This window comes from Stenella coeruleoalba, assembly GCF_951394435.1.
Source record: "Stenella coeruleoalba genome assembly, chromosome: 10".
NCBI lineage: Eukaryota > Metazoa > Chordata > Mammalia > Artiodactyla > Delphinidae > Stenella > Stenella coeruleoalba.
In genome coordinates, this window is record NC_137156.1 from 88,726,357 (window position 1) to 88,751,176 (window position 24,820).

At 38.8% G+C, this 24,820-nt stretch overlaps 1 protein-coding gene across 7 annotated transcripts in view; it reads right to left on the reverse strand.

The window, feature by feature from the left end:
- Nucleotides 1–24,820, reverse strand: part of CNTN3 (contactin 3) — a 321,453-nt gene that overhangs the window by 201,495 nt on the left and 95,138 nt on the right. For 6 of the 7 annotated variants that reach the window (XM_079933639.1, XM_079933635.1, XM_079933640.1 and 3 more), the window contains exon 3: nt 3,676–3,802. In XM_079933639.1, coding sequence (XP_079789765.1) covers nt 3,676–3,802 — 127 coding nt within the window. Of the gene's footprint in view, nt 1–3,675; nt 3,803–17,587; nt 17,639–24,820 lie in introns of those variants that run through there. The other variant, XM_079933641.1, reaches the window with a different exon arrangement.

The following is a 24,820-nucleotide window of genomic DNA, read 5'->3' on the forward strand; positions in this document are numbered from 1 at the left end:
TATAAGACTCATACACTTTATTCTGAAACTTGGGAAATGTGTTTGGACTGCTTTTAATTTACAGCTTCACACGAACCACTAATTTTCCTCCTTGATATCTTTCTTTTCCCTCCCTCCCTCCCTCTCTCTATGTGCTTAGATTTGTAAATACTTACAAAAAGGTATCCTTTCTCTGACTTCATGTAAAAAAAAAAAAAAAAAAAAAACCATGCTATTTATTTATGTCCTCAAAGTCATTACCTATTTACACTATTTATCTGTAATTTTTAAAGGATAACAAAAAATAAGAACAAGCAAGCATATTTTCTTCTGGAACAATTAAAGAAAAACGCAGAATATTACCTGGTTGACTACTAAAGTCAAAAGCTAGGGAAAAAATCAGGCCATAAATGAAGGTGTTATCTAGGTAGACACGGTCATGATTACAACCCACATCAGTCTATATTCCCATTTATTCCATTAGCACAATCTATTACTTATACAGATACCATAGATAACAGGGAGTTGTTGCTTATTATAGGAAAGTCTAATATTTTCACAATGAAAGGAGGTTCCCTAGTGCTTTTTCAATGTCTCAATTTCTTTTTTTTTTTTAATTAATTAATTAATTAATTTTTGGCTGCGTTGGGTCTTCGTTGCTGCGTGCCGGCTTTCTCTAGTTGCGGTGAGCTGGGGCCATTCTTCGTTGTAGTGCGCGGGCTTCTCATTGCGGTGGCTTCTCTTGCTGAGGAGCACTGGCTCTAGGCATGCAGGCTTCAGTAGTTGTGGCACGCAGGCTCAGTAGTTGTGGCTCGCAAGCTCTAGAGTGCAGGCTCAGTAGTTGTGGCGCACGGGCTTAGTTGCTCCGTGGCATGTGGGATCTTCCTGGACCAGGGCTCGAACCTATGTCCCCTGCATTGGCAGGCAGATTCGTAACCACTGTGCCACCAGGGAAGCCACCAAGGTCTCAATTTCTAATGACTATAAAGTGAAATTTTATACTGGTTAGAATTCTTTTTTTCTTTGTTCTTGAATTTTATTTATTTTTTTATACAGCAGGTTCTTATTAGTTATCCATTTTATATATATTAGTGTATATATGTCAATCCCAATCTCGCAATTCATCCCACCACCACCACCCCACCCCCCTGACGCTGACCATACATTTGGTGACCATACATTTGTTCTCTACATCTGTGTCTCAGTTTCTGCCCTGCAAACTGGTTCATCTGTACCATTTTTCTAAATTCCACCTATATGCGTTAATATACGATATTTGTTTTTGTCTTTCTGACTTACTTCACTTTGTATGACAGTCTCTAGATTGAATGGATAAAGAAGATGTGGTACATATATACAATGGAATATTACTCAGCCATAAAAAGGAACGAAATTGGGTCATTTGTAGAGACGTGGATGAATACTGGTTAGAATTCTTAGCTTTAGAAAATCGTTCGAGCTATAATGAAAGCGTCTGCTCTATTTTCCTATAAACCAAATATTTTAAAACAATAACTAGCATGTAAAATTTCTTCATTTATCAGACTTAAACCCGATAAGTCAATTTCAGTCACACATCTCCTAATCTCAGATACAGATTTTTTTAAAATTTCAACATATAATATCTCAGGACATACAACAAATCATAAAAAGTATGGTGAAAAAGGCAGAATTTTATCAACATTTTATACATGTTATCAGTATGTTTAAACAAATACATTATGTTTACACAATGGCATCGTGTAAATACCTGGTATCACTTTAAATGTATTAATCTGGAATTAAAATAAATACCTGATATATAAAGAAATAATTACAACAAAAGGCTGTTTCTGGATTTCTAAGCTCAGGTCTTCTTGTTGTTTGATTAAACTTTACAAACATAATTCATCTATTCATTTAGAAATAAACTGCTGTATGACTATATCTTGTATCTTGACAATTTTGCAGCTGAACACATTTATCACCAAATTATTCACAAGATAAATGCCAGGAAATAACTTTACTGACAACAACAACAAACAAACCCAGCCCACACATGAGTCATTTACATGGATTCTTTATAATATTCACAGTCGTATCTAAAAGGATAATCTTCCATTTCAGGGACAAACAAACAGATATATTTAGGAAGTGTTAGAATGTCCTACAAAAATGCCAGGAATAAATGTTTCCAGGATCATGTCTTGTTAAGTGGATCAGTTTATCTTCCCCCAAAAGAAGAAAATATTTTCAGCTTTTGTATGTGCTATGTCTGGTTAATTGAACTCGCTCATAAAACACAGTTTCTTGTTTTTTTAGTCATGTTAGGGACTTCCCTGGTGGTCCAGTGGTTAAGACTCCACGCTTCCAATGCAGGGGGCGCGGGTTCAATCCCTGGTCGGGGAAATAAGATCCCACAGGCCGCACAGTGCAGCCAAAAAAAAATAAAATCATGTTATACTTTTCTTATTTCTATAGGTTAAGGAAGAGGCAGACAGAAAACTTTCTATCACCTCTGTCAATTCTAACCAGTAACCTGGAATCTTTGCATTTATTTTGTTGAAAACACACAACAGGTGCTCAATAAATATGTTGTTGAATACTGTTGAAAGAAACTGACCTTGATTACTTCCAGATGCAAAAATACCAAGGTCTACCTTCTAGCCTAATGCTGACCCAGTTTAACAATGACTGTTTGTTTCTATTATCTACACGGGTTAAGCAAACAATAGAAGATCTACTCGAAACATTTAGAATTTCACTAATAAAGGGTGAAGTCTGCTTGTTCTGCAGGTTATAGAAAAGGTTTTGCCAAGCGAACTAATACTGTAAACAGAGTGTTGCAGACCAATGCTCACAGTACTCAAAAGAGCATGTTGTTTTCAAGGTACCTCAAGCATTTTCTCATAACCATTTATACAAAAGCAGCATATGTTATTGATAAATAATTCATCTCTTCATTAAAGTGGGCCCCCTGAGCATCCCTAAAAGTGAAAATCGTTAATCTTGTATTATTTAACAAAGTAAATATCCATCCCATCCAAATAATCCACCGTCATCTCCCAAAAGTTAATATTTTTATCTTAAGGTGATGGGAGTTCACTTTTTTTTTCTTTTTTCCTTGTACCTTTCTGTGTTGTTTGAAAGTTTTCAGTGAACAAGTTATTGTTTATATAATCTGAGATATACACTTTCACATGAAAAAATATAATAAATTTATTTTCCCTTCAAGAATAATTAAAATGACTTCAGTAGGAATGCATTTTATTCTTCTATACTTAATGAACCTTCTAACACATACTCAGTAAAATAGCAAAGGAAGGATAGATGCTGTTACCTTTCTCACAAACTATGATTGCTACATACCTTTGCAACACACTGAATTTCACCCCCACAATGGATGTGTTCCCAAGGACTACATGTAAATCCAAATCTATACATTGTTTTACCACAAATCAAAGAAAATACATTGTTTATTTAAGAGACGCTACCACGTTTCTCTTTAATCAAGAAATCTTACTGTAAAATGAATAATCAATCAAATATATACAATATGGAGCCAAATGTTTATGTATGAGCTCTGCTGAATACAGCAGACAACTATAGCTTCATGTATTATTTCTTACCGATAGCATAAATATACTGAAGCAAAAAAAAGTTCACAATCGCCACATCGTTTTTTCTTAATTTGGATTTTCAAACATTCCACTGTACCTGTAATGAGGTGAAGGGTTGCCTCGTGCTTCACAATTTAAAGTTATTTTTTTATCCTCTGAACCAACCGGAAAAATGCTGTTGCTGGGTTCTTTGATAAACACTGGGCCTTGTAAGAGCAGCTCACCTATATGGGTGGGAAAAATAATCGTAATAAGTAAAAGCTACTGTACAAGCTTCACTCTACAATCAAAGAAGAAAAGCAAGCAACTAGTGTCTGCTCTTTAAAAAAAAAAAAAAGGAAAGAAAAAGCAGGCTTTGCTTCTTCCCTCATCCACGAAGATGCCCTGTAGGCACTGCTTTGTTTATAAGCATCACTTAAGCCATCTTTAGCAGCCTAGTAACACTTCTAAGAGAATGAAAATTACTATCAAAACCACTGCCATATTAATAAGATTACTTAAAAGAATAAATAAGGCTGTACTAATTACTTTTTGTAACATAAACTCTACCTAAATTATCGTTGGTACATTACCTAGTCTAGAAAGCCTTTCTGTCATAAGCCTCTTTACAAAACTAAAGCTGTTCTGGAAATCAGTTGAATCCCTGAGTATTGTCTTTCTCCTAAAGCCCTACCATGCCTGCAAACCTGAATGCGGACAATGTTATTTTGCATTCTGACCTCAAAACACTCAATATTTGGTGGGATTTCCATTTTACTACTAGCAAATTGAAAAGAAGGATACAGCACTGAACAAGTGTCCTTTAAAAAGTGTTTCTACGTTGGTTAAGAGAACTTGAACATTCCGAGAATTCCCACATACACACACACAAAAAAAATTAAAAACCTGTGTCTTTGTACTATGAATTTCAAAAGGAATGAGATAATGCCATCACCAAATGCTTGTGCTACTGCAATTGTATAATCATTACCAGAACATTTCTGAATACAAACATTCACGGGGGGGGGCGCTCTTTTTCTCTCCTATCTTGAAATGCTCAGTAAGGTTGCAGAGAATGAATAATCAGACTAAGAGACAAAGACAACCCATGAACAGATGACAAAGAAAACGAGACGGAAAATAACCCCCGAAAGCCCAGAAACCATTTTGGCTACTTAACTAAGTAATAACATTACAACATTAATAAAAATGTTTCCCATAATAACTGGAATAATAAAATAACATAATACTGAAAATAATCACTGAAATTATGAAAAAGCAGCAAAGCCACCACATGAACCCCACGTGCCCACATCTTTTCTTTAATCTCCACCACGCTCTGTGAGGTAAGTACCGTAATTATTCCCAACGCACAGAGGAGAAGTGTTGAATATAAGAGTGGTTAGGTGAAGCGAGCAAGTACACACAGCTTTTCAGAACGTACACACTGGAGATTATCTGATTCCAGTCCATGTAGTGATACCCTCTGGACTTCTGCCCAGTGAATTTGGCCTTGCCGTTAATCTGGCCTTTGGGAGGTAATCTATATCTTACGTGATAGGAATGCCTTTGTTTAGTGTGAGGACGGGTCACCTGGGTCTGACGGTGGGAGTGGCCACACCTGATAGTCCTTGATGGGGGCTGACCAAACTAGAAAGACCAACCGCATGACTGACAGTAGGAGATCTGGTCACATGGGATGAGGTGACTTGGAAACTGCTCTCAACCCCATATGCAATCAATCAACCATGACTGCAGAATGAAGCCCCAGTAAAAACTTTGCATGCTGAGGTCTGACGAGCTTTCTGGTTGCCAATTCTCCTCGTGTGCTGTCACACATCAACACCAGGATGGTAACACATCCTGGGGACAACAAAAGCTTAGCATTCAGGACTCTTCTAGAGTCTGCCTTATGCTTCTCTTCCTTTGGCTGATTTTCATATGTGTCTTTTCCCGGTAATAAGCCATAATCATGAGTATAATAGCTTTCAGTGACTCCTGTCAGTCCTTCTTGTGCATAACCAAACTCAGAATTCACATTTGATGATATAAATGAGGGCAGTCTGGGAACTGTGCGCTCAAACTTCAAAGTCTGGCTAACTCTGGGAAGCCTTCCACTGCAACATCACCATGCAGTTAACCCTTACTACTGCTCACCATGATTTAAGAAAGCAGTGGGCTATCCTTGGAAGTCCCTGGTTTTTGTTTTCGTTTTTGTTTTTTGCTTTACAATGTTGTGTTACTTTCTGCTGTTTAACAAAATGAAATCAGCTAAATGTATACATATATCTCCATATCCCCTCCCTCTTGCGTCTCCCTCCCACCCTCCCTATCCCACCCCTCTAGGTGGACACAAAGCACAGAGCTGATCTCCCTGTGCTATGTGGTTGCTTCTCACTAGCTATCTATTTAACATTTGGTAGTGTATATATGTCAATGCCACAAGTCCCTGGTTTTTATTTACACATAAGGGGAAAACGTCACAAAGAAAAAGAAAATCTCACTTTTCCTTTGTGGAAAAGGACAACCTCCAGAAGAAAGGAATTTTGAAACAGCTACTAATCAAATAGTCCCTAATCAAAAAAGAACCAATGCTGTCATTTTCTTGAATTTTTTCCCTTCAAACAGTTTACTGCATAAAAATAAATACAAAAATGACAGTGTTTTATTAATTTGAATATCCTTCTGTCTGTTACAATGTCTGTAAATATTTGCAGAGAGGGTGGATTCTTCATAGCATGTTTTCTAGTGTAATGGTTTCTGATTTATTTGCAGTGACATATATTTTATTCATTTAGGAGATGGTATAGCACCACTGTCCTGACAAACTGATGTACACAGGGCTTGAAAGCAATAACATTTTAACATAATGGCATACATTTGAAACTAGCAGGTAAACTGGGGAAGAAAACCAACAGAAGGAAAATTGGGTCTAGATAAGAAGGGGGTGATTTCAATGCAAAAGACAAAGAGAGGTGTTTTAACAAATTTCCTACAAGTGACCACTATGAAAACCCAAACATTCAGCATCATCCAATAAAAGTCAAATTCCCAAATGATGTACTAATTCTTCTCTAGAGACTGCTATAAATTTTAGATGATGGTATTAAATACTTAGAAACATTTTTTTCTGAGACCCTTCTGAAAGAGGGATAATAGCTAATTTGCTAACATTTATGTGCCAGGCACTGTGTCAGCCTCATCTCCCTATTCCCAGGATGCCTTTGACGCATCCCCTACTTTCTGAGGTCCAACTGCACTGCCAACCTTGTCTTTGCCTCTCAGACATGCTGAGCTTTGGGTTGACCTTCCTTCTTCTTCTTGTGCTCTGGTTTCCTTTTGTCATTCAGAACTCAGCATAACTGTCATCTTCTCAGCTTAAATGAGACTGCCCCCCCCCAAGTCATTACTCACCCCTCACTTCCACCACATATCAGGTGTCTCTCACTACGTGTAAACAGTATACATGTTTATATGAGTGTTTGTTATTTATCTGTATCTAATTCATTGCTGCCTCCCCAACTCCTAGAACATAGCAAATACTCAACGCTCAATATCTGTCTGCTGAATGCACAATTAAGATGAATGAAGAAACTCTAGCAATAACTCAATATAAGGCAGATATTAATTTACAGCTGGTGACTGATAAAGCTAAGATTTTAATTCCAGAGCTTATTTTCTCACCTGGTAGCTGTTTGGCCTCCCCAGAAGAAATGAGACCCAGAGAGGTTATATAACCAACCAAGGTAACACAATGTTTTAGAGAGACCCCTGGGATCACACCCCAGTGGTCACAGTCTTGGTTTGTTTCCGTTTCCATTAAACCACACTGTTCTCAATATGCTCAAAGGTGAAAATTAACCATCAGTTCGCTTCTTCAACTTCAGTATTTCCTGATGATACTGGAGTTAACAGCCTATGAGGCACATACCCGCCATTTCTGAAATTTAAGGCTCCTAAAGGCTTTTCAGACCATCAGCAGCCATTGAAGAGTCTCCAAGGACTCCTAAAATTTAAGTACAAATTAATAATCAGGAACTTCCCTGGTGGCACAGTGGTTAAGAATCCGCCTGCCAATTCAGGGGATGTGGGTTCGAGCCCACGTGTCGCGGAGCAACTAAGCCCGTGTGCCACAACTACTGAGCCTGTGCTCTAGAGCCCATGCGCCACAACTACTGAGCCCGCGTGCCACAACTACTACTAAAGCCTGCGCGCCTAGAGCCCGTGCTTCGCAACAAGAGACGCCATCGCGATGAGAAGTCCGCGCACCGCAATGAAGAGTAGCCCCCCGCTCGCCGCAACTAGAGAAAGACTGTGCGCAGCAATGAGGACCCAACGCAGCAAAAATAAAAAATAAAATAAATAAATTTATAAAGAAAAAAATCAAACATGACAGGTTGGTCCATGCTTCATACTCAGAAAAGACACAAAGGCCACTCAATCTTGTTTCCCCAGAATAGTATCGGTGATGAGAGATGCTGGGTTATAATGTTCTAGTCTCCTGCTGGCAATATAAGCTTAAAAGGAAAAGATTCTGAAGTCTTTGCTAACCTAAAGGAAATTATCCAACAGTTTCTTCAAAGCTAATTTTGATCCTCCAAAGGACAAAACCTTGACTATTCATACAGATATTCATAACCAGCAAAAAGCAGCCTGGCTGAAAACAGAAGGGGGCCTCATGCCTAACCAAATGGATTCCGTGTAACATTTAGATTGATGCTAAACTTTACTTTTTGTGACGGGGGCATTTTTTTGATATGCTGGCCTGGCTCCTAAGCTCCATTTTAAGTTTATAACCTAAAATAAAGGGCATATAACACTTCTGAACAGGACTAATAATTCCAAAAATCCAATCCTGAGGTGGTTTTTTTCCCCTCCAAACACCCAGAGGCTATGAGTAATAACTCCCTCTGAATGTAAGTAGAAGCTTTATGAGCTCCTAAGGTAATGTCACTAAAAGATCAAGCTGTGGCCAATCAATTCTAATGGTCATACTGCATACAATTTCTATGAAGAATGACCGAGAGGAACAAAGGTTTGCAGGCAGTTGCATCACTTTTACTAAAAGAAATAGAAGTCCTAAAATACTACAGTGTTATCTCTGAAATTCCTACAGAAGAGGAAAGCATACCCCATTTTCTCTTGCTGACTTACATCATAGCTACATGACCAAAAAAAAGGAGGAAATGAAGAGGGTAAATCCAAAAAGAGAGCTAGGGTTGGTAGTGCTGTTTAAGGCAGAATGTAAATAAGAGGGTGGATCTAGAAAGGAATATTCAATGTACTTAAAAGAGATACCTGACCCAAACAGAAGGATCTCTAGCCCACATCAGAGAAAGTAAAAGAATATGCTGCCAGTGAGATGAGATCTAAATTCCAGGCCTTGCTATTCCACAGGAAAGAAAATTCAAGATGGAAACACTCTGTAGCAGTGGGACATCACCTTTGATTTTGGTATCAGCAGTCTACAGCTAGAAAATGCTTTAAAAAAAAAAAAAGCAAGGGATGACTAGAATAAAATTCCATTTATATTCTTCCAATGTCAGGGGAGGCCGAAGAATTCAATCTTAAGATAATTCATTTCTTTAACAAATATTTGAAGGCCAGACACGCACACCATGTGCAAAACTAGCTGTGGCAGATACTGTCGGTTGTCTATACAGCAGTTCTTCCCTAAGTGTTTTCCTTGCCTTCAGAACTTGCCTTTTCATCAGAGATGCTGAAAGCACCAGATATGTTACCTTTCTAGGACTCTTTGTAGTTTTTGACTGGAAAGCAGGGTAGACAGGGGAGATCAGGTTATGAGACCAGTAACAGCCAAAAAGGGGTGTATTAGTTTGCTACGTCTGCCATAACAGAGTACCACAAACTGGGTTGCTTAAGCAACAGAACTTAATTTGTCTCACAGTTTGGAGACTAGAATTCTCAAATCAAGGTGTGGGCATGGTTGATTTCTTCCGAGGGCTCTGAGGTGAGGATCTGTTCCAGGCTTGTCTCCCTGGCTTATAGGTGTCCTCTTCTCCCTGGGTCTCTTCACCTCATCTTCCCTCTCTGTGTGTCTCTATATCCAAATTTCTCCCCTTAATAAGGATACATCCATAATGGATTTGGGTCCACCCTGATTATCTAATCTTCACTAATTACATCTGCAATGACCCTGTGTCCAAATAAGGTCACATTCCGAGGTCCTGAGGATTAGGGCTTCAACACACAAATATTGAGGGGATACATTTCAACCCATAACAAGAGGTAAAGGAAAATCTGCTAGAGGCTTCTAGGAAAGGGTCCTCACATCTTTGAGCTCTTGAACCAACATGAATCACGTTAACTCTAAACATCATGTGTTGGAAAAATAAACCTCTGACTCATTGTTGTCATCTGCAGCTCAATCTACTCTAACTCACATGCTAAAAGAAAACAGGGAAAAGACAATATAGCATACTTTAGATGAGAAAGAATAAAACACGAGGAATAACTAATTCATCCATTTCCCACGCCTGGAAATGTTATCAAGCAATTAGGTTAAAAGGAAAAATGCTGGAGTATGACATATATCTGGAGTATGACAGCATGACAGAGAGCATTAGAAAGTGATAAAATTCTTTAAATTGCTAAGTTAATAGTTCACTACTTGATTTGCTCAATCGTTACTTCATGCTTTGTCCATGAACAGAAAGGGAGAAACTGTGTCAGAAGCAGTATTCAATAGTTACGGAATTAGAACTGAAAGTGGCTGTTTAAGCTTTACAAGTACCAGAAATAAATGTTCACATAAATGAATGCTCCTCCCTAAAGTGGCAGATCCCTTTCAACGCATGACAATTTTTTTAAACCAAGAATTGTATTTTTCCTCTCACTGCAACCTGCCTACAAAAAACACAATAAGGCTCATACCCATACACGTTTACTTGCCTAATAGTCATGTTTAAGGTCAAATATCTGGACTTTAGCACTTCAGTAAACCAATCACAGATTTTGATGAAAGCTGTCATCTGTTTCACTGGATGGATGAATATTCAGTATGTAATATAGTTGAGTAAAATAAGAGAATTTGGGAATACTTCTGAGCGTAGCTAATATTTTATCTTGATGCTTTTAATCCAATGGCTGTATTTCTGATTTGTGAAATATCTTTACATTTCAATGATACGTTTAACCAATTTACAGTCATATTGCAGGAAATAATGTACTGGGGAGAAAACAAACTTAGAGGAGATGGGTTGAAGTCTTAGTAGATTAAAATGTTTTCATAATACTCTGTCTTTCTTTATTTAAATGCATGTTATTGTCTTTTTATGAATGTGAGTTTTAGTGCTTTTAAATCTCCCTGACATCTTTCCGTAATACCCAGTCCATAATTATACCCTTCTTGCTAGATGGCTTAATAGCAACTCCACATGATAAAAAAATGTTACAGTACTATTGTTAGATGCAGTGCGCCATGTGTACAATACACCCAGGAATACACAATCCATGACTCATTTATTTGAAAAGAAAAAAAACACTTGTAACTCCACTTTCTATTATACCAACTTATACTGAGTATCTCTGAAGTGTGCCAATTCATAAGGTTCTCCCCGATCATACTGAATTGAAAACACTTCATTAATCAACTCTTTTAAAAACATTTCTTTAGTATACTTCTGTCAAAGAATTTAATAGAGCTGGTTATATTTGTGGTTTCTCTTCTTTACCAAAGAGATTGGGTCAAGGCTTTCTGGGGCCCAAGCATGACTTTCTTCGGGTATTTTAGAAAGAATGTTTCATATCAGACTCTAGTTGAAGGCTATTGTTTTCTATGAAAAAATAATTATACAATAAAGGATTCCTATGGTTGTAATGGAGAAGCCATTAAGAAGTAACGGGGGGCTTCCCTGGTGGCGCAGTGGTTGAGAATCTGCCTGCTAATGCAGGGGACACGGGTTCGAGCCCTGGTCTGGGAGGACCCCACGTGCCGTGGAGCAACTAGGCCCGTGAGCCACAACTACTGAGCCTGCGTGTCTGGAGCCTGTGCTCCGCAACAAGAGAGGCCGCGACAGTGAGAGGCCCACGCACCGCGATGAAGAGTGGCCCCCGCTTGCCACAACTAGAGAAAGCCCTCACACAGAAACGAAGACCCAACACAGCCAAAAATAAGTAAATAAATAAATTTTAAAAAAAACAAACTTCACTTGTCTGACAAACAAAATCTTCTTGAGTACTTAAATTCTAATAAATTAAGATTTTAAAAAAAAAAAAGTAACGGGAACTGGTGATTGCATTTTGTAGTATTTTTGCAGCTGTAATCTCATGAAGTAGAAAAGAGCGTACTCTTTTCCTGACTCCACCTCCATAAGCAGAAGCCAGCACTGTGTTTGTAAATGTCTAAGTATATGAAACACCATCTAGATCTCTCTTCCCACTTCTTTCCCCAAACAAGGATCCTGCTTTTATATTTCTAGACCACTGAGGGGAATTAAGCTGGGTTGTAGGGTAGGTACGGAGATCAAAGAAAGCAGGACAAAGGACAACCACTCCCAAAACTGTATTTGGAACTACGGGTGTTGGTGGGGGAAAGTTTCTCAGAGTTGCAGAAACTTAAATAGTTAAATAATTTTTCAAATTATGTTTCATTTGATCCACAATTAAGATTTATTTTTCATCGTGATTTATTGTAGACACAGTGTGCATGTGTATATACACACATACAACTGATTAAAAAGTTTCTGGAAATAATACTAATTCTCACTGCATGCTGAATCATAACATTTTTTCTATTCTCTTCTATTCTATTCCATTTTCTACCCCCAATTTGATAATCCATGGTCTAGAAGCATCCTCTCTTGTCCCCAGTGTCCTAGATTATTATTTGGGGGGGGGGGAGTGGAATTGTAATGATTATAAGGTATTTCTTTCATTTCCTTCACTTAAGAATGATACCAACCTTGGCAATGAAGGAAAAGAACCAACCACATTCAAAATGGTGGTTGCAAGATGCAGTGATGACAAGAGAGCCTTCTCCAAATCTGTTTACCAGCTACATCCTCCGTAGGCTTGGGGAGAACAAACAATATTGTGCACTACTCCTAGCCTTGGCAATGAAGGAAACATATTTTATTCTGAAAAACAGTGCTCCTCAGTTCTGTATAATATGGAGCAAAATCCCTCATCATAAATACTTCACAAACACATGCACAGTCTCCAATGTCAACAAAGAAAAAATAAACACTGACCATCAGGCCCTACTCTAGACACTTTGCATCTACCAAGTCACCTAATTCTAAGTGAATAGTAAACAGTGAATAAAAAATGGTACTCATTTGAATGTTACTGCTTTCGTTAATACTGACATGGATTATAAATAAGAATCCTGAGGGCTGGTGAGGATGAGTTACATCTCACTATATTTTTGGTACCACCATTCTGGAGAACCTTTTGGTGGTAGGTATGAGAAGCCACAGTCATGTAGGAAGTCTAAAGAAACTCCACTAGATTATTTCATTAATCCTTCCTCCATATAACCATTTAGTAGCAATCTTTCCCCATTCTGAATTCTCAGAACAATTTTTGTGTATTTCATTCATCACAATTTCCCTAGCCTGCTATATATTACCGTTACTTGTTTTTCACTCACAACTCCTCCATCCCCAGTCTTTAAAACTTTTATAAGATAGTGACTATATTTAACACACATTTCAACCCCCCTAAGCATCCCCATCATATTGCATATATTGCATAACTTGGTAAATTAACATTTGAAAGGAAATGTGTGTGTTTATGCTTCATTGCAAATGGTTTTAACTTACAAAATGTTATTGCTGATCAAAGAAAGAATCTGGCCACTCTCAGGACAATTCTATAAGCAGCTATCCTATCTCCAACTGGAATATGTATGTCCAACTACAAAATAATCCATTACATGAAAATATGAACTTACAGAAGCTAACTGAGTAACTGCATCTCTGACTCTTAGAAATACCCCCCCTGTGTTCTTATAGTCAAGGCATTCACCGTTATTAGGTGGCTATTTCTGTTTGGGCAATTTGCAGGATCTTGGCCACTGACAATTCAGCCACTCCCTCAGAGCACTGAAAACACAGGTACTACGCAGGAGCTGCTTCCCTAAAGCCACATATGAATGGCACTTTATTACTAATAAAGCAGCAGCACTTTATTAGTAATCTCCTGTATAATTTCTGAGTGCTGAAGCAAAGCCCCATTTCTGGATTTTAATGACTTGTTTGAACAGCCACCAGAGTCATTAAAAAAAAAAAGAAGTTGAGCTTTTGGTAGGCTGTTTATTGCCCAGATCTCCAAGGAAGTTTTCTGTGCTTCAAGTTACTTTCAAGAGGGGTTTCAAGAGGGTTTCAAAACATCAGCATCTGCACAAGTTTTACCATTCCATGGAGTGGATCTCTTTGCAAAACAACCCCACATCGGTGATACATCATTTATGTGAACCACAAATTTACTTAACGTGTAACCAGCATGGAATTCTTACTATAGTCTAATTCTTCTAAGGTTAGGATAGAATGTTAGGATTTCAATCAGTCACCTGTTGGCTGCCTGAACACACTCCACAGTTCTGTCTCTTTATCTCAGAATTTGAGCTTTACTTAGGAAGCCACGTTTGTTTTTCAGATAGAACCTGAGCTAGATTGTCTTTTCAGGGTTTTGTAAATCTGAGATTCTTTAATTACGTGAAACGTGTATGACGTGACCCATCATATATATTTGGAAACTTTGGTTTGGACTCTTTTAAAAATCCAAATGTATTTGGCACAAAGTCAAATTTCACCCTTAAAAAAACTCATAGGTCTAGCAATACTGGGCCTTCTTTCTCTCCTGGCATGCCTCATCTGGGCACTGTCATACAGAGAGAGCACATTCTCAGCTCTCCCTGCAGGCAGCCCTACAGGGAGTAACACATTCCGGGTTGTCAGTAAGAACTGCACCTATAATTATGTGCAAAATAACTGTGTTTACTAAATAAGTTGTCTTGAACTGACTGATACCATCCTTCTGCCTGGAATGCTTCCCCAATCTATCATTCAAGACACAGCATCTCTTCTGATAGTCCAGCCAAAATGAATCCCACTTTATCAGAAATTCAATTGGATTATACCTCTCTCAAGCCTCTGTATTTTAGTAATTTGTGAGCAGGTTTCCTCCTTTTTCCCCAACCTATGGCTTTCTATTGCCTTACAGCAAAATACTTTGCCCACAATAGTACAGTAAGTGCTTGACAAAAAATGATCTTAAAAAACATGTATTTATGCTTTAGGACAGGGGTCAGAAAACTATGGGCCATGGGCCAAACGCAACTGCCTTCTGTTTTTTTATGACACATTATTCAAAAATATAATATTCTATGACACATGAAAATTATATGAAATTCAAATTTCAGTGTCCATAAATATAGTTTCATTGGAACACAGCCATGCCCACTCGTTTATGTATTGTCTATGGCTGTTTTCACATTACAGTAGCAGAGATGGGTAGTTATGACAGAAACCATATGGGCCATAAAGCCAAAAATATTTACTATCTGAATATTGTACAAAAATGTGTGCCGACCACTGCTTTAGGAAGGACCATGTCTATTAGCAGAACAGCGACTTTGCCTTGGGATAAACAAGATTTTTTTCCCTAATACTTCCATCTAGCTTTAGGCAAGTCATTTAAGCTCTCAGAGCCCCTGAGTTCTCTACTGTTATGCAGGAATGATACCAATATTATAGGGCTTTTGTTGCAAGGATAAGCAAAAAAATTTAATACAGCAGCAGTGCCATAAATGGTATTGCCATTGCCTATTTTTGCTTAGCCCTCAAATAAAACTGTTAATTACCTCTGACTGAGGACTAGTAACTTATGACACTGTGGTCTGATAAATGACTTAATTCATTAGAGTCTCATACCTACATGGCATGAAAAGTAGGATGGAATTGTCCTTATCTTCATGGTGGTTGTGAACACTGGCACCTGTGTTCTCTAAATCTGGTTTGAGCAAATAATTGCAAGTATTATGCCTAAGACAAAAGGTGCCTATTAATCTGTGGAGGGTGATAACGTCAAAATATTTTTTAAAAAAGGAATCTTAATAACACCCACGGCACCATTTCTCACTGAGAGACGATTCTCCAACAAGTATTTACTCTCCACTCTGTTTCCAAATAATTACTCACCAAAGCAGTTATCAATGGAAAACTCAACAAAACCACAGCAAACAGCTTTCAAAAACCCCATGAAGCAGAAAAAAACATGAGATTCTCTTATACTGTTGTAAGCTGAATGTTTATTTTCTCTTCTCCCGTAATAGGAATAATTGCACCACAGCACTAAGGATTCTCATTTTACTCTGCTGTGTAATCAAGCACATTAAAAAGGCATGTGGGGCACTGCATATGCTGCACTAAATATTCTATCTTAACTAAAAGATGGATGCTCACTCAGAAACCCCTGCAGCACGTTGTTCAACAGCCAACACTTCACAACTACCTACATAATTCTGCTCTGCATATGACCACTTTTATATATTTCTTGTACATATGTTTTAGTTTAAATATCATGTGCAAGAGTGTGCGCACACACACACACATACTCATGGGAGCAGAATGAAAAGCTCTGTTTTCCTATACAGTCAAAAAGTCAAAGTATTTAAAAATCCTATGAAAGAACCCCCAGTAATGAAAATCTCATTTGGAGGCTAAAATTCCAGGAGCCCTGCTACAGAAACTTAAGGCTAATACAAAAACACACAAAAAACACACATGTTGCCAGCTGTCTGTAAACCTCCCTGGGTGGTACATCAGATTGCCCTTTATGTTGTACAGAACAAGAGAGTGTATGATGCCGCAATGAACAAGGTAGAACAGGGAAATGCTATTCCCAGTATTCAGGTGTTCTCTGTCCAGGGGCAAAACCAATCAACATCACAAGGGCAGCAACTGATCCCAGCGTTGCCTGGATGCATGAAGTCCAGTCAATAGCAGCCTTCACCACCCCTCCTTGCTTGTAGGATTAGAGGAGCAAAGAATGTTCACATGCTTGGAATTAACAATGAATTAGTCACCAGAGCCACTCAAAACAGCAGCCTACAAATTCCACTCTCTCTCGCAGGTCAACAGACACCATAAAGGTGTCCACACACAAAAAAGTGAATGGAGTCACAGGTTCAGAGGATGTGAATTCATGAGTCACTACACCATCTCACACCATCACACACCATGCCTTAGGTTTTCTTTCTTGACTACCTTCCACAGATGATGGGTCTTCAGTGACTATGCAATAAGACGAAGAAAAGAGCCACTTCTTCCTTGAAGAAAAGAGCCACTTCTTCCTTGAAATAGTCTCCCAAGGTCACTCATCACAAGCTGGGGCTCAGGTCTACCTGAGACAGTCCTCTTTTTTTTTTGTTTTTTAACTGTCCTTTTAGTTAAAAGGAACAAATTGCTTCCTGTTTAAGTGACAGGTGGGAATATTACCTTTGTCTCCAGCAGTGTCATAAATAAGAAAAGTAAACCCAGGTGGTATAAAGAGAAAGCAGTAAGTCAAATACCAAGGTAAGAGCTTAATTCCTCAGCTTCCAGGCAGAAGCTGGAAGAGGAAGCACATTAGCAAATCTAGGGTCAGGGAGGGGTGCAGGAGTTTTTTGTCTTTTCTTTTTCTGCCAAGATCAAGTTTATTGTTTTTCCTTCTTTTTAAGCAATAAATACCCAAAATGTAGTGTGACCAAAAAGCAGTGTTTCACACTCAGCAGATGCTTTTCAAAATGAATAGAATGCTGAGCAAACATTTTATTATCAGCAATATTTTAATCTTAACCATCTAACATGGGATTTTATAAGTAGTAGTATTGCACTGACCCAAAACTGCACGATTGCATTTGTAATCCAAGGTCAGTTATTTCAGGCTCCAATGATTGTGTCACTGACTTGAAAGATAAAAGAAATAATAAATAAAAAAGGATGCTGAATAATTTTCATTTATATATTTATCTACTGAGGGACAAATAAATTCTAACATTTCAGCCATCTATAGACGTCATTTACCTTCTCACTTTCACTGACACCCTTCAAAGAAATAAATGTGGTGCTCCTTGTGGGCATTGTTAGCTAGCCTTCTGTAAAAACAAAAGAAAACTGGCAGTCACTGGACAATTACCCACCACAGAAAAATGGCTAAGCCTCTCCTTGCCACAGTTGGCAAATAAAAAGTTCTTCAATAATGTGATACTGCTTTAAGCTTATGGAAAGCCGTGTCAGAACAGATAAAATGACTATCTTCTCCTATAGTTTCTTCAAATTATACACAGAGAAACTTATATATGTAAAGATGCATCCGTAATTTGATTGTTCCCTACCACATAAAATAATTTTAAATTTAAAAATATCTTTATCTAAAATAGCATCCAGTGTTGCATATCTAATCACGAAGTTCTGTCACTTGACATTGTCTCAAGCTTAAAGTGTGGACTAATGATCAAAGAAAGCAACATGGAGAAGTGAACATAATTGTATCTGCATGTCTCATGGATGGGGAGGAAAAAGCGACAGGGCACCTTAGGGTTCACCAACAAAACGGGATTAAGGAGCCCTGCCACTTCCCCAATTAAAATATGCAGCAGTTTTTGAGTAAGAATCCATATTACTTTTCAAAGGTTTTCCTTTGAAAATAATATGGATGCAAAACGGTGCCTGTTTATGGATATTCTGTTACATCCAAGCTACGAATTTATGGAAATGGGAAGGGGGTCTAGGTGCAGGTGAGGCTTGGAAAAGATGAATGGCCAACGGCAGGTGATCCTAGAAAGTGGGGAAAGGGATCCCCATGGAACACCCCTCAGGCTTTTTCACTGTCACAGGATCCGCATGATATATTAAGAAAAAAAAAAAAGTTTTAAAACTGAGAGAAAACAAAAGATAAAAAGTATGTAAGAGTTGGACACCACACAGCTGACGTGAGAATTACAGAAAAACATAGTAAAACACCTTGCACAGTGCCTACCACTGAGGACAGCCAAGCAATGATGGGCATTATTTTTATGCAAGCTCAGAGGCACTGACTGACAGCTGGTATTAGTGAGGAAACGGCTGATTTCCACACTGGTGATCATTTCCAAACACTCAGCAGTGAGCTGGATGAATCAGCAGAGTGACCTGAAGCGATACACATTAGTGGGTGTCCACAATCCATTCCAGAAAAACACTTGACAGTCCTCAAGAGGGAAAGACAAAGGAGATAAACACAGAGGCCAGGGCTGGAATTGTATCATGAATGGCAATGTGTCCCTCAGCCACCTGGCCCACCAAGGCAATCCCGAGCCAGTTAACACCAACTAAGCCTCCCGCTTTTTGACTTCGGAGCCGCTCTATCTACCTCATAGGCACCATTTTCCTTTCGGCACCCCAGTCTCCCCGGGGCAACACTTTCTGTCAATTCACTTGAGCCTATTCACCTGGAGAGCAAGTAGAAGATGCTGAAAATACATTAAAATGCTTTCAATACACAACTCCTTCCAGTGCACCCCTAGTCTGTTGTGCACACACACACGCACGCACACACACGCACACACACACCTGCCTCCCAAACACTGCAAGGTATCAACACTCTCCCTCACTCAGCACCACAGAGGAACCATTTGGTTCTTTGCTGTAGGAGGATCTACAACACACCACACTCAGAAGAGGCTTAGTGCAGCTGAAAGCCCCAGACAGAAACTCAGGCAATCTAGAACAAGACGGCACTGGACCAGTAACTCAGTAACGGGCTGTGTGTGAGACAGGGCCTGAAACACTCTGAACTGTACTGTTCTCACTGACAATGTGAGCAAAGCCGGCAACACAGAAGCACGTGTACAAAAGCATATTGTATGTGCATGAGCATAAATGCAATCCAGTTTCACCAAAGGTTACTGTTATCAATGTGCTTCCTTGCTTTCTCACCAACTATTTCTTCTCGGTGTCACTATGAAGACACCTCCCTTTGATCTTGATCTCCGGCCCTGATACCCCAGCCACGCACATACACACACACGTATACATGCACACATAAACTGGGTTTTAATCTTTTGGTTTCAACAGACTTCCAGCTCATATCACCCAGACACTCTTCAAGCACCTCAAAACTCAACATGCCCAAGATACATCCAAATCCCTTCCTCCTTCTGTGTTTCTTATTTCTGTTAATTTTCTCATTATCTCCCCGCTCAACTTCAAAACCTCAAAGTCCCCTTCAACAATCTCTTCTCCCTCACCAGGCACAACCATCCAATTGTCCGTCACATCCTTTCAGTTGTGACTCTGTAATTTCTCTCATCTCCCATCTTATCTTTTTGACTCCACCTGCCCTAGTCTGCGCATAAGTTATCCCTCACTTGACAGTAACTTCCAAGCAAGCCTTTTTTAGTTTTTCTTCCTTCCAATGTATCCTACGAACATCCTACTGGGGCAAAGGTCTGTATATAGCAAAGCTAAGATGCCAACATTCCTGACTTAGCAATCTCTAGGCCCAACGTTTTTATCTAGCCTTCCTCTACCTCTTCTCTCCAAGTGTGCAATGGGCAGAATTTAGATTTATAATTTCCAATGGAAGTATAACTATGGTTTATAACACTGTATTCTATAAGGGAAATTTGCTGAGAGAGTAGAACTTAAATTTTATCACCAAAAAAGAAAGATACATAACACATATATAAGTTTACATTTTCTAGTAATAAGAAAGGAAAATGAAACAGGTGAAATTAATTTATTTGTATACTGTATATATCCCAATATATCAAAATATTATCAATCTAATATGCAATCAATATAACTGCTAATGGAATGTTTTCTATCCTTTTTTCATAATATATCTTTGAAATCCAGTGTGTATTTTACACTTCTGACAACTCTCAATTTGGATTAGCCATGCTTCAGGAGATCAACAGGCCCATGTGGCTAGTACCAAACACACTGGGCAGCACAGATCTAGAGAAACATAGTCGGCGTTTGAAACCTGGCTCCACTTAACTGCATGTGACTTTAAGCAAAGTAATAATCTCTCTGTACCTCAGTTTCCTCATGTAAAGTAACAAAAATAAAGTTATTAGGAGAATTAAATGAAATTAATTAACACAAACAGATTGATTAAGCTGGGGTTGACATGCAATACATTCCAATATACATTGATCGTCATTATTAACAAAGCTACTGCATGCTTGCCACAAATACATATAACTAGGAGCCAACTCTATTTTACACTTCGCTCTAACCGTGAATGAATTTTTTCTGCCTGACTGAATGTTTGTGTCCTCCCCAAAGTTCATACGTTAAAGCCCCAACCCCAGAGTGGTGACATTAGGAGGAAAGGCCCTTGAGAGGAAATTAGGATTAAATGAAGTCATGAGGGTGGGCTCCTCATAATAGGATTAGTGCCCTTATAAGAAGAGACCATAGAGCTTGCTCTTTGTCTCTCCCTGCCTTGTGAGGATACAGCAAGAAGAGAGCCAAATGTAAACCATTAAGAGTGTCCTGTGAGGAAGTGATCAGCTGGCAACATGATCTTGGACTTCTCACCCTCAAGAGTTATGAGAAATAAATTTCTGTTTAAGCCACTCAGGCTATGGTATTTTGTTATAGAAATCTGAGCAGACTAAGACACTGCCTTGTTCTCTTAGATTATGTCCAGTTTTAACATAATGGTTATATCCATGGGCTATGGAATGAAGCTGTCTTATAGATTACGCTTTGACTTCCCTTATTAGCTGCGTGAATTTTAGGAAATATCTTAACTTCTCAGAACCTCAGGCCCTCATTTACAAAATAGGGATCACAATAGCACAAGGTTCAGAGGATATAACTCAGGCAAGGCCCTTTGCTCAGTGCTTGGTACAAAGCAAGCACTCACTACATGTTCACTCTAATTATTATTATATTAAGACCCATATCAAATGCTGTTCTCTCCATAAATATTTTTTCTTCCTTCCTTTCTATAAGATCTGTCTTCTTAGAGCTTCCATGCCAGTTTTTTAGTATTTTTCTTAAATAGGATCCTAAATCTTAGCATTTTTTTCTCCTCTCATTGTTTGCATGTGCCTTCTTTCCTTCCTGGACAGACAGCAACCCGAATAATTCATCTTGGACTCCTCCACAGCACTTACCACAATGCCTCACACAAAGCAGATACTCAGTAACTGCCTGACAAATGGCAACTCCGGTCACAATGTAAGAGATGCACTGTAGAAAGGAAGGAAAAGCAGGCAGAAAGATGAGGAGCAAGGCCAGGGCAATAGTTGAGATGAGAGATAATAAAGACAGGACCTGCCTACGAAAGGTGTACCGGAAGTGGGAATAGGGATGGGGTGAGAATAGGGGACAAGGAAGAGGAAGAGTAATTTAGTGTAACAGCATAACCACTGCCTTCCCTTTGCAAAACATGTGTCAATTGACTAGAATCAAGATTCCTTTTGTTGTGGCTTGTATAAATGCATAGATATGTGTGAGTATGTTATACTCAAAGTTCACCATTATTCATGAGTTAACACTTAAGAATGTACCCTTACATACCAGGAACCCAAATCCATTTAGCTCTGCTAATACAATTCATGGAAAGACGTAATTTGCACAGGGGTACTTAAAAACACTTTCATATGATGAGTACTTTAAGACTGCTTAACACTTAAGCAATAGTCAATGAAATTGGTTTGAATGAGCACTTTATTTGCAGGAGTCAGTGAACCAACCGACAGATACTTTCGAGACAACAGCTACCTTAAGAGCTAAATAAAATTATGGGTTTTATTTAAGCTTATGTGTTTGTTGAACTCTAATAGCATTTCAAATACACATTATTCCAAAGCCTTCTTAGGCACCATGAAGCTTACAAAAATGCAATAGGCGGAGATCAAGGTTATAGGAACAAAACACACCAACAATGTTGCTTCCCCCCCCAACCCGCCCCGCTGATTTTCACATGCATACTCTGATAAGCCATCAAGATTTAAACAGGATAAATGAAAAGCAATTCAAGATTTAGGCAAATGAGGGAATTATCTGAAGTAAGTTTACTGGTGAAAACACGGAGGATGTCAAGATTTATAAGCAGAGATCAGCTACATCTCCATTTCACCAGTATCAATGCTATCAAATCATATTACACTACACACAAATAAATACTATAGAAAAAAACGACAGTCATTTGAGCTTATGACAACAGTTTACTTGAAGTGCCACAAACTCATTTTCTCAGTGATTACAGGGTGGTGGTATTAGAACCAATTGAAAAATATTCCCCAATTATCTCAGAGGGAACTTGGAAAGTTTATTTTGCTTCCAAAGCTTTCCTTAATCACTATTTGTATGACAGACTAGCACGGAAAGACTTTCACATTAAGATGACAAAGAACAGGATGGCATATATGATTAAGGGCACTCAAAGATGTGTACCAGTAGGCTTGGTTTGTATTTGCACACAAACTACTGGCTTTAAAACAAGCAGAGTTTATGATTTGCAAATGCAGCCCGAACATGTCTCTTTTGTTTGTACATATTGTCCATTACACACTACACTGTTAAAGGAAGCCAAGGCTCATCTCATGCCTGATGATCACGCATTTTATCCTTATTTATAATATCAACAATTTTTAAAAAATAATTTAATCTAGGTGATCTAAATCATCTCGTAAAGGTATGGTCTCATAGTCTCAGTTATAATATATTTAGGGATACCTATGAGTGGACACAAGCCTTTACTGCCTTGATAACTCCTGAAAGAGGCCAACATAAATTTCATAGGTTAATGCAGCTCTGTGCAATAGGGTTATGCCAGGTCATAGGGGCTAGAGGTGGGGCATTTACCACTTTTGATGATGTTTAAGCCAGAAAGGGGGAGGGGTGGGAGACATGTCAAGATGATTTCATCAAGGACCTGGTGTCTTCTGATTTCTCTGATCTCAATGCAAGAATCAGCTTTTCCCTCAGGCTGGCTTCCCAGGTGATTATAGGTTAGCCACCTTCAGCAAACAGGGTGTCGGGATTCCTCATTCAGATACACTGGGAGAAAGGGCACTTCCCACAAAGGTTGAACAAAAAGTCCTTGAATCAATCAAATCTTATGGCCAAAAAAAAAAAAAAACCCCATAAGCTCAATGGCTTAAGGCAATCACTGGGGCAAATCAGATGGGTCCATATATGGAGCTCTGCATGGAGTCAATCTCTTCCAGGCCTCAGGGCTGCTTCATCATTGCAGAAAACAGCAGATATCAGAGATACCAACACAATATCCACTACAAGAAAGTTAAACACAACTAAAAATCACCTTCCCTTTTGGATTAATGGCTACTTATTTTCACAAGTAATTTCTAGCTACTACCAAAATAATAATAGATTGCAATGCGTTGATTGTTCACTACAATTTTAAGAGAATAATTTGATGAAATAACAACACTAGAACTTTTACAGATATATGATATTTTCCACGATGATGTTTTAAACTAGGCATCGACAATGATTTCAGGTATCCAAGGAAGCTTCCCTTTCCAAAAGACTTTCATTTGCCTTGTTAGCAGTCCCACTAAAAGATTAAAAGTAAAAACAGAAGAGTCTCTGCACAGTTTAGAATTTCCACATGCATTGATTAAGGATTTACCTACATTCACCAAGTACTGACACCTGAAATCAGAACTCATCTGACAAGGGATTCAGTATTTGCTGCTAATACACACTCAGGAGACACTTACAACTTTTCATGGGAAATCAGAAAGTCCCCATTAGCGGGTGTCTCTGTCTCACTGTGAGGATACAGACACTGGCAGTAGAAGTTCTGGGAAGCTTGAGCCCTCCCAGAGTCTGTCATTAGCCCCACCAAAGAGCCCAGGTAGGCTCCAGTGTGGGGTTGCCTCAGGCCAAACAACCAACAGGGAGGGAACTCTGCCCCACCCATCAACAGTCAAGCAGATTAAAGTTTTACTGAGCTCTGCCCACCAGAGCAACAGCCAGCTCTACCCACCACCACTCCCTCCTATCAGGAAACTTACACAAGCCTCTGAGATAGCCTCATCCACCAGAGGGCAGACAGCAGAAGCAGGAAGAACTACAATCCAGGAGCCTGTGGAACAAAAACCACATTCACAGAACAGACAAGATGAAAAGGCAGAGGGCTATGTACCAGATGAAGGAACAAGATAAAACCCCAGAAAAACAACTAAATGATAGGCAACCTTCCAGAAAAAGAATTCAGAATAATGAGAGTGAAGATGATCCAGGACCTCGAAAAAGAATGGAGGCAAAGATCGAGAAGATGCAAGA